Source organism: Cyprinodon variegatus, unplaced genomic scaffold (genome assembly GCF_000732505.1).
Source record: "Cyprinodon variegatus isolate N-32 unplaced genomic scaffold, C_variegatus-1.0 Scaffold231, whole genome shotgun sequence".
NCBI lineage: Eukaryota > Metazoa > Chordata > Actinopteri > Cyprinodontiformes > Cyprinodontidae > Cyprinodon > Cyprinodon variegatus.
This window is the reverse complement of record NW_015150684.1, coordinates 543,349-554,229: the sequence shown is the minus strand read 5'-3', so window position 1 is coordinate 554,229 and position 10,881 is coordinate 543,349. Positions and strand designations below refer to the sequence as shown.

General features: G+C 37.0%; 1 protein-coding gene across 2 annotated transcripts; it reads left to right on the top strand.

The window, feature by feature from the left end:
* Positions 1–885: 885 nt before the first annotated feature.
* traf3ip3 (TRAF3 interacting protein 3) lies at positions 886–7,191 on the top strand. Of its 2 annotated transcripts, XM_015381306.1 has the most exons (14): positions 886–1,121; positions 1,589–2,042; positions 2,141–2,246; positions 2,341–2,446; positions 2,530–2,557; positions 2,799–2,828; positions 2,956–3,051; positions 3,608–3,679; positions 3,873–4,013; positions 4,104–4,241; positions 4,329–4,464; positions 4,550–4,695; positions 6,391–6,507; positions 6,595–6,795. In XM_015381306.1, the coding sequence occupies exons 2-14, from the start codon at positions 1,623–1,625 to the stop codon at positions 6,793–6,795; spliced, it is 1,737 nt and encodes a 578-aa protein (XP_015236792.1). In that variant the 5' UTR covers positions 886–1,121; positions 1,589–1,622. The 2 variants fall into 2 exon arrangements, with proteins under 2 accessions (XP_015236792.1, XP_015236793.1); XM_015381307.1 differs by lacking the exon at positions 886–1,121 and having other exon boundaries at positions 1,623–2,042; positions 6,595–7,191.
* Positions 7,192–10,881: the final 3,690 nt, after the last annotated feature.

Sequence of the window (10,881 nt, the reverse complement as noted above, 5' to 3'; positions counted from 1 at the left end):
ATATATATATATATATATATATATATATATATATATATATATATATATATATATATATATATACACATTTAGCTTACTTTTATATTTAAGTAGTGAGTGCTTACATATTAAGATAAACAGCTATAAGATAAAATACAATATTCTGTCTAAAGAGGCGAAACTATTTTGAAGGGCTCAGGAAATTCAAGTATGTAACTGGTGAGCTACAGCTAGAGTCAAATCCCTGATAGATTGTGTAAAATAAAATAGTAAAATACTAATTAATGTAACCTCTTGCCCAAAGCAAGTTGTTCTGAAATACCAAAAGTAGATGTATGTAAGTTGACTTCCTATTTTATTATACTTTGATCATTTTTTGTATGATTTTATATCACATAGTTTGCTTAGAGCTATATCGAATATATAACAATAAAGTATTATTTTTATGTTATATTGATATTCTTTGTATGAAATGTTTCATAAAAATTATTATCATAGTCAGAATTTTTTAATGGGATATATTATATAAATTTTTGTTTTCATGCACTTGGGTCTGCTCATAAATCTTTGACCAATGCCTTTGCAAATTATTACATTCTAAATCAATAATAAAACAATAAAGAAATGAATAAAGAAATGTATCAGATTAAAGTTTTTCTGTTGAGTATAAGATTAATCTAATAGTTTGTGCTAAATTTTTTAATGATATTGCCTGCATAATTACTGAACCAGCGAGGTGTGAAGTCAGGTTTTCACTCTGTAATCGTTAAAGGTGGAGCAATGTTCTTAGCATACTTCCATAGAGCTTCAGCTAAAAGTCTGCATGCTCAGTGTTGCTCTGTTGAAATGATGGGTTTTTATAACTGTCTGCTGTCCCTTATTAGAGGTGGTCTGGCCTGTCTGGGTCTGTAATCTTGAGGCCCACCCGTGTGTGCCATCGGTGTGGTGCGAGTGGCTGCTGAGATAGAGGAACATATGACGCCGTGGTTCTCTTCACTTCCTGAAAATTTACACTCAACAGAAACAGCTACATGTGAAACACAGACTAAAACCTGGGCGCTGTCTTAGAGGAGAGGGAGAAAATGGACGACTTCTTGGCCTCCATTGAAACGGTTTCCCCAATGAATGAGATGGCCTAAAAGGTGAGCCTAACTGCAAAGTTTTTACGCTCATTCTGTTGTAATTTGTGTTGCTTTAGATTATCTTGCACCTGCACGTCTGTGATCAACAGTTGAAAGGGCCTGCAGGAGTCTCTAATGTAAACCTGTGGAAATAGATTTTAAAGAAGCTCCTTGTGTAGTACGTTTTGGCCAGATAGTTCTCAAGTGGGGTCATCCTGCATACCTCACAGAGAAAATTTGTCCACGTTGTTGAGCTTGCATGTTAGCTTTCGCTTTACACCTAGCTTGGAGTGGAGCTGCTGGTTTTGACCAATATTCTTCTAATTAACAATAAAAAGGTCTTCTCATTAAATTGTTAGAAGTATAAAATGTACAGTTTTACTTTCATTATAAGACCTCACCCTTCATGGCTACTCTTATCTACCCTACCAGCTAAAAAAGCTTTAAAAGTGTTTACTTTCTGAACTCATCATGTCATTTCTCTCCAGCTTTGGGTCTGCTTAAGAAGCCCAAGGAGCTGCCATGGACCTCCTGGATTTCAGCGGAACACGACAGTTCCAAGAAAGAGAATTTGACAGGATGGTTGACTATCGCACAGAGAGACGAGAGTATTTACGTGGACGCAACAACGTGACTTCGTGCAGGAGCCCAACCAGAGACCTTGACACAAGCCGGGTCAAAAAGCAGCTGAAAGAGAAGAGACAGCGAGAGTTTCTGAGGAGGAGATCAGTGAGCCCAGAGCCACGAACCGCGGGGTGCATTATCTGTTCCACAGATATAGATTCTTTTTCTGAGTCGTATCTGAACAGACTTTACAGATCAAGGAGGAAATGTGAGAAGCTGGCTACAAAAACACAAAGGTTCTCCTCTGCTGATGGACATCCAGAAATGATTCTAACACCAGAAAGCAGAAGAAGCGATTATCCAAGCACCAGCAAATGGGTAAATGTTTCTTGGGTATTTTGTTAGCCTTCTCCACACTTTTAGATGACAAGTGAATATATAAAGATACCTCCTCCTTATCCATCCTCTATTCTCAGGCTTCACTTTGGACAGAATCAACAACAGTAACAAAACAGGAGAAGGTTCAGGCAAGGAAACAGACATCTACCTCCTCAACAGAATCCAACCAAAACCAGATAAAAAGTAAAAGAAACAGAAACTTTTATACATTATTTTAAAAAAAACTACGATTAATCTCTCCTGCTAACAAAAGTTGGGGGTTTCCTCTTTCTTATAGTTCCAAACAGAAGAACCAAAACAGATAATAGGACTGCAGCGATTCACCCCAAGTCCTCCGTACAAACGGAGAAAAAGACTCTTCAAGAGATCAGCGTGCAAACAGAGTGAGTTTTATTCTGTTTAAATCTTCATTAAAGGAAGGAGGATCATGTATTTTATTTATTATGGTATTTTTACCTTCTCACAGGTCTGGCTTTGTCACAGTGAGAGAATCAGTAAGTTTCAAACGGCTGCTGTTTGCATTTTTTGCTCATACTGTGTTTATATTTGATCATGATTGGTCATGTTTTTCATGCATTGCCTTGTTTGTGGTCATATTTTGTCATGATGCATGTGTGTGCCTAAAGCCTAAAAGTGAACTTTAGTGTCTGGAAACAATGTCACTTCCCTGCAATGTTTTTTAATGTTTTCAAATGTTCGATCTGTTTTGAATATGTCTAATCTCTGTCACCGTAGGATGTTCAGAGATTATCGGACTACTTGCAGGTAAATGAAACCACATCCTCGGCTGTTTTTGTGTTTTTCTTTCAAAGCAGATCTCTGCAAACCAATAGGCTAAAAGTTTGTGCTCAATTTGCGTTTCATCACTCTTCCGTCTGCTTTCTTTTTTCAGGAAGCCCTGTGGAGAGAGGAGACCGTGAAGAAGAAGCTGGCCGTCCTGACAGAGATCTCCACAAACCTCGTGAACTCCTCAGATGTGTTATGGACGGTGAGATGCTTCTTCTACCTTTGGGGCTGCAGTTTTGTTTATCTTTCTCACATATGATTGTCTTGTTTTGAATCCTTTTTGTTGCTCAGTTGGTTTATGCTAAAATGTGTCACAGTTTTGTACCCATCAGTAGCAGCAGAAGCAATGTTTGGCGGCTAATTTCTCAGGAAGGCCTGTGCAGCTTGTGGTTTCAAACTTCCTGCTTCCGTTTTTCATCTATAGGACAAGTGCAAGCTGACGCTCTCTCACAGGAAGGGTGTAGCCGTCTGACAGTCACTGCTATAGGTGCAATGCATCCCCTGTAGCTTGCTTCTGAATACCCTAGTTGCAATGCATTAGACAGAACTACTGAATCAATAGAATAGGTTATTCATGTTTTAAGTAGTTTCTACCAGAGGTATGTGATCATTTTTGAAAATTTCAGCTCAAGCTGTGACCTTTCATTGAGTGTGTGCACCTGTTAGATGAGCCCATGAGCTGTTGTGTTACATGAACCATTAATTTGACATCTGCAGGTTAAAGCGTGAGTCTCTCGTTTCCTCTCTAACCCACACAGTCTCGCTTCAGTGAAGACCTTCTGCGAAACAAGATCAAGGTTCTGGAGGCACAGCTGCAAGTCTGCCTGCAGGTAAGCAGCAGGGAGATCTGTTACAAAAATGCATCCTGGCATTTTTTTTTTTAAGTCAAAGATGTTCTCTTTATGAATTCTGCAAACATTCACCTTCCTTGTTCTAAACTGCTCAGATTATAATGGATGACTTTGTTTTTTTTTATCGCATTTTATGATGATCCTTCAGTCTAACACTCTTGTGTTTTTACAGAAGTTTCCTAAAGATGGAGTAAAGAAAGTGATGCTACAGATGGAGAAGCAGAGGGGAATGTATGAGGAGAAGGCCTTGGTTGCTCTACAGAAGGCTACACAGGAGAAAGCTGATGCTCTCTGTCAGGCTGAGACCCTGCAGGTGAAATTTAATTTAAAGTTATTTGGTTTTCGTTGATCTGTGTGCTTGACTTACTGTCTTGAGGTCACCCTGTTTACATCTTGACCACAGGAAGCTCTTATAACAGCCCAAGCAGAGGCACTGAGGTGGCAGAGCCTCTACAGAGAGCTGGTGCTAAGCTCTGGACAGCTCAGGGAGAATCAGCACCACAACAACGACCAGCTGCAGCAGCTGCAGAATGAAGTCAAGGTAGGATGTTAGAGGTTTAAATCTGAGTGACTGGAATAAAGATAATACCATTGAGAATAATTAAACCTAAATGTGCATCCTGTGCAGCTATCCAGAGCCAGAGAGGTCGGGCTCAGGGAGGAGGTGGTATCGCTCAGACAAGAAAAGCAGGAGCTTCAGTACAACATCTGTCTGCTGGAGGAGGATAACCAGACGTTAAGAGAGGAAATCCAAAACCTTCAAGGTGACACAAAAAATAAGAGTCATGTTTGCTCAGAGGAAGTAAATCCAACAGGCCTCAGTTATTTAAAGTCCTTTCTGTCCCACAGATGGTGGCGATGAGAGCCAGAACACCTTTATTCAGGAGCGCCTTACGTCATATGACGTCGAACCACAGCTGACCGTCAGGAGGGACTCTCAGGTGGAGGAGCAGCTCCGACTCACTCAGGAGAAGCTTCATCTTAAAGAGAAAGAGGTGAACTTAGGACAAAATCACAGCAAGCTAAATAAAGCAGGATTAGAATAAACAAAGCGAGAAATATTACGCAACCTGCCACAAAGGTTCAAGGGCTCAATAAAAGTATTCTTTAACACCAGTTTTTATTCCAATTTATAGACACGTAACATGAATAAACAATTTTCTGTAGAAGTAAATTAGTATTAAAAACTAGAACTGCATGAAAAAGGGTCCAAGCTCTCCTTAATACTCTGACCCTGCTCACATCTACCACAGCTCACTTAACAGGAAAAAACAAAAACTCTTTTGGACTCAGCAAACCATAGATGCTAAGAAATGTTCGGTGGTACAGAGTGAAAACATAAAGATAAAGCTTATGAGAAATTTGCTTTTGGGCTCTGGAGGTTCTTATTGAGAAACAGCAAGTAATATGGTTTCTGCATGCAACGTATAACAGTTTTAATGAGCTATATATGAGAAATAAGTGTTTGCAATTTTATTGCAGTTGTCTAAAGATATTTGGAGAAACAATCATTTGCTTCATCTTTAAACATTTGATTAACATCTGAAAAATAAGCGATAGAATTCACTTTAGTTCATGTTTATAAAAGTAAAAAGATGATTTGTAAAATATGGTTAAAGGTTAAAGGTCAGATTTATTTGCTTATTTGGCACATACGGTACATTACTAAATTGAATACACCACCGTAGGACATTATTGTTAATTTATTTGTTTATTTCATTTAAGGTCTGCCTTTTTGTGTTTTTTTTTTCCTTTTTCAACATAAACCTCTTCAATCATAGGTCCTTTGGATCTGTTTTCTGGTTTTGAACACAAATGGCATCACCTGTCGCCATGCTTGAGAAGCTTATCCAAGCTACTGAGCCAGAAATGGGACTTTGTGCATTAGAATCTCAGTTTAAGACACCAATCTCTTTCCCCTTTTCTATATTTGGGTTCATCTCCATGGAAAATGCGCCATTAAAGCCTGTGGGAGCATTCGAACACTGGGGTCACATTTGATTTGAAGAGAATTAACAAAAAGTATTCACAGCATCATTTTTGCCACATTATAGGTCTTGTAGTAATGCTAGCCAGCTGGGAAAAACATCAATGGATTTTATGCGTATATCTTTATTATGTTTTTAAATCTCTAAAGTAATAACTCTGTTTAAAATTTGCCAAAGTATCTATTTCATTAGAAGGGTGTTATTTTGAACTCAGGCCCTAAATATTTAGCCGCATTAGCAAGCATTTTAGTTTTGTTTTTACGTGGCTTTCTGGTTAGAAAGAAAGAAAGAAAAAAAAAACTCTTGACTCTTTCAGCTTTGTTGCTTTATAATGTAATAATCTGTTTAGATTTGAGCTCCTGGGTGAGATTTATTAGGAAGTTGGTTGGAGTTATTTATTAGCTTTAGTGCCCATTTTTTAACCAAATTTTACACTGTAGAAAGAAAATGCATTTTTTTTTTACAGTGTATGTAATTCCATGTTTCATCAATAAAATAAAAATGTATTGATAGTTTAAATGTAAATCCAGATATAATGCATGTTGCTCAACTTTTGACTTTAGTGAAACTTTTATAAATAGAATTAAAGCCTGTTAGGTTGATTTTTGTCTTAAAATAGGAAATGAAGTGTAAATGCCTCTTTAGTGGGCTGCAGCTATATTTAGTCTGGATCTTCTTCTTCCATATGACCCGTGTGTGCAGTGTCAGGAGCTGCAGGCGGAGCTGCACACTATGGAGCAGGAGTGTCAGTCCAGCCAGGCCCGACTGTCACAGTGCAGAGACGAGCTCCGGCAGCTCAGCCACCGCCCCAGGAGACCAGTTAGTATTATTTTTATAGATGCATGAGTGTGTGTTTCTGTACGCTCTCATCCATCTTTCATGTGATGCTTTCCCCTCTCCTTTTAGACGCCGTGCAGCTCTTGGTGGAGGGTTTGTCTTTTCTTCCTCCTGCTCCTCGCCGTGGCAGGGGTCGCCATGTTGTGGTCATGGCATCCACCTTTCAGGGAGCAAGTAGAAGTCTTCTGGGCCGACATAGAGACACGAATAGAGGACTATCTCATGGAAATGGCTTCTCCCCAACACTCGGGCTGTTTTAGACCAATATGATACTATAGCTTATTAAAGTTAACTTTACTGTTGTAGATTTTGTTTAGTTTTAAAAGTTAGTTAGTATGAATGTTTGTAGTTCATGTGGTAGTTTTCATGAAACTCAAAGTTTGTGTCAAGTGTTGAAAATTGACCTGTGAGTGCAGGACATAAAAAATTCAGCAATGTTTAAAACATTTTTAAGCTGTTTGCTCACAAACTGTGAGTCTAAACTTGAAATTAGTGCAAAAACAGGGAACATCTTTTGTACTGTAAAGGGACTGTGTTCCCAGACGCCTCAATTGAATAAATAAATACATGTATTTAAATAGTTTGTCTTTAAACAGATGAAGAAGCACTCTGCTGGTTCCTAGCATTTTTTTCAACCTCAACAACACATCTGGATCTTTAAAACCAAAGGAGGAACATTAAATCTGTGTTTTAGTGGTTTGCTTTGGTTTTCGTGGGTTATTGAAAGAATTATTACGGTAGGATTATTTGCTCAAATTAAGAGAGATCACACAATAAAAAGCTGCAACCTCTCATGTTCCAGTTAAGCTCGGTCATCTGTACCCGTGGCAGATTTATGTCAATGGATGTCATGGAGCTAAGGATTAAGGTGATGGTGAGGAGGCCTTTACATCTAACAGATTTGGTTGTTAAAATGAAAGTGGAAACAAACAAAAAAGCTGGTCTGCAGGTATAAAAAGAAAGAAGTTCTCTAATGACTAATTTCCTGAAGATTTTCCTGTTGAATATCCAGAAGTGTATAATCTCATTTACCACATTAAAATGATATATTTTGTTGTTGTTTATTCCCCATTTTCATTGTTTTACTATCTTTTGAAATATTTCTCTCATTTCCTATCAGAGATAAACTTTTTGATTAAATCAAAATTATTTCAAATTGTCCTCTACCAGTGAGGAGATTATTCAGAAATTGTTTGAAATGTTCATCTGGGTTTATTTATTTTTTACTTTGCTGAAATAATTCATTAGAATAAAACTCTCCCTTAATGCTAATGTTATAAATTCTGTTAAGAAATGCTTTGGTCTTAGACTTATCTGCCAAACACATTTTAGTGATGGACATCTCTTGTTTGCGGTTGCTGCAGTTAAGGAAGTGCCTTTGATTATCTGACCAATCAGACTTGTTAAGAGGTGATACATATGGTCTTACTGCAAGTCATCATAATCTGAATTTATTTCATCATTATTTCATATTAAACCAAAAAAAAAAAAAATAATCCCCATATTCAAGGGGTTTCACATCAGTTTCATGTGTTACCAGATTACAACTAACCTCATATATTTATTTATTTTTATTTATGTTAAAAAAAAATACAAACTAAAACATAATTGTGAAGTAAAAATGTATGCAAGTTTGCCAAATTTCTTTCAAATAAATATCTAAAAAAAACACACAATATGCAGAAGTGGGTAGAATGCCAAATAAATGTACTCAAGTAAAAAGTATTTCATGATATTTCTATTGTCTAGGAAATTGCTCAAGTAAGTGAAAAAGTATTTGGTCAAAAGGCAATTCAAGTACTGAGTAACTTTTACTATTAAATTATGTAATCATGCAGAGTATAGTAGAAAATGTTAGCAAATTCTTTTTGTTTTAAAGAATTAAAAAAGTAATATTTTCCAATACAGGAATAATTGAAAGATAAACAAGAACCATTTCTTCTGGTATATAGAACAGGGTAATCTACCTCCCTAAAGTGACAGTATGAACGCATACTTCTTACTGTATATTTCCCAGCCATCCATGTTATCAGAGTCTCTAAAGATAAAAGTGACAGTAAAACAAAAAAGACTGTTTTAACTTAAGTTAGTCAGTGGGTAAAATAATACATAATAATAAATAATAAGGACTGTGCATTAAAACAGCTCCCACTTTTTTTCAAAATGTTACTTAAGGAAATGTAAGTAGTGGCTTCTCACCTCTAGTGACATGCATATGTGTGCATTTAGCTCCTTTTACTCAGGTATCTCTAAGTTAACACTTAAATCCGCTCCACAAATCTGCCCATCATAAAGGAGGATCATGGAGAAACATGATTGTTAAAGGAAATTCATCGTTTTGTTTGCCGTACCAGAGTTCAAAAAGTGTATTCTGTAAACATGGAAGAAGGCGGATTGTTCGATCAGTCCAGATTTTAACGTCCTGGTCTAAATGTTAAGAAACCTCTTTCACATTACCTTGAACACTGCATATTCCATGCGAGGCATGGTGGTGGTTGCATCATGCTGTGGGGAGGGTTTCTTTTCATCAGGATCTGGGGAAAAGATCTGTGGTGATGGGGAAATGGATGGAGTTGAATATACGTATCTCAATCCTGTTAGAGGCTACAAAAGACTGGGTACTGCATGTTCCAGCAGAACCTCCACCAAAAACATACAGCCTGAATCAGGGTGAACTTATTTAGAGGAAACATATGATGGCTCAGTCAACTCCAGGCTGTAATCCTGTTAAGAATCCTTGGCAGCAAATTAATATTGTTCTTTAAAGAGACTTCATCCAGTAGAGCTTGGGTTACTCAGTGGTTCTACTCCTGAGACTCCATTTAGAAATACTTTACTGATCACATAGAGGAATTTAATGTTGGAGTAACTCTTACAGGGGTTCCTTTATCAAGTAGATGTTGATAGTTGGAGACGGGTGGAGTCTCCTTTAGCAGTCTCTCTAGCAACAAACCTAGAAAGGCCTTTGATTGAAGACATTTTCGAGGATGCTCAGGCTGTTCAGTATTGTTCCTCATTTGATAAAATAATGTTTGTGAAATCATCTTCCGTGGTTCTACAGGGTTTTCCAGAACTTTTTTGTCAGTTTGATGAGCTTCTTTAAGTCATTAAGAGATGAAGGCAGAAGAGAAAAGACCACACTCTGCAGCATCTTGCTGCAAATATAAAAGGATCTAAGATTCCTTAAGAAATAGGCCTACTCTCTCTGCTCCGACTCTTCTTGTTTAAAGCATCATGTTTGTGTCTGCAGTCCAATCTGGTGTCCAGGTGAACATCAAGGTATTTGGGCTCCTTCTTCTCTGATAGTAGTTGTAAAAGCATTTCACTTCTTCCTGTTTCTATTGACATGGATACTCATTTCTGTTTTTTGATCCCCATTCAGAGAGATAATTGTTTCAGCGCCACATTACAAAGCAGCCAATTAACTCCCTTTGCGCAGCTGCTGAATAAATGCTAATGTATGACACATTTTTCATAATTTGATTTATTTTCATCATACTTCTTTCATGTCACACCCATGTATCGCTTTCTTTTGGTCTATTGTCCTAAAGCCTAATAGAAATGCATGGAGGGTTTAGGTTGTATAGTAAAAAAGTAAAAAAGTTGAATGGGTGTGAATACTTTTGCAAGATTTTGCATGTGAGGAAATTGAATAAGCAGCTTACTAAATAACTTAATTTCTGTGTTTACATAATTCCAAGAATTAACACATCAGGATCATGGGTCAGGTTACTGGAATGCCCTAATCTATAAACATCAAATTTAAAACTGCCCCCTCACAGCAACACCTCTGCCCCCCAAGAGCCAAAAAAGAAGAGGTGGATTTTCTTTCAAAGTATGCAAAGTGGCTAAAACTATAAAATAAATATAGTAATGGTATAATACCCGGGCAGTGTGCTCTATGTTAATGAAACCATGAAATGAAAATCTAATTTATACAACTGGCCCATTTACAGACCTAAAGAACGCAAAGTGGCTTGTCCTATTTGTTGTAGAGTGCTTTCTCAATGCTTTTTTTAATATTTCATCAAATATTTTTGAAATTATTTCTTTCTTTCATCAATAGAATATATGTTATTTGCAAATATTTTGAATCCAATTTATAGAAATTGGGTGATGATCATGACTTTAGAGCAGGAATGATGGAAACTGATTCCTGAAGGTTTGACATGAGAGAATGTCTAATGGTCCATTCAGGAAGAAAGCAGGATGTTGTTTTGTCTGAGATGAGAGTGATGGTGAAATGGTTTTTACTAGACCGGAAACAAAAACAAAACATAGTTGACAAAACCAGAAGATTATTACTTACTTATTTATACATATCTATCTATCTATATATTTATATATACATATATA

What these genes read in the sequence shown, in the direction of transcription:
- traf3ip3 (XM_015381307.1), top strand. Translation starts at nt 1,623, where the DNA reads ATGGACCTCCTGGATTTCAGCGGAACACGACAGTTCCAAGAAAGAGAA. An exon ending in CAACCAAAACCAGATAAAAA is followed by an intron (nt 2,247 to 2,340) that starts GTAAAAGAAACA and finishes TCTTTCTTATAG; the next exon opens with TTCCAAACAGAAGAACCAAA. An exon ending in AGCTGCAAGTCTGCCTGCAG is followed by an intron (nt 3,680 to 3,872) that starts GTAAGCAGCAGG and finishes GTGTTTTTACAG; the next exon opens with AAGTTTCCTAAAGATGGAGT.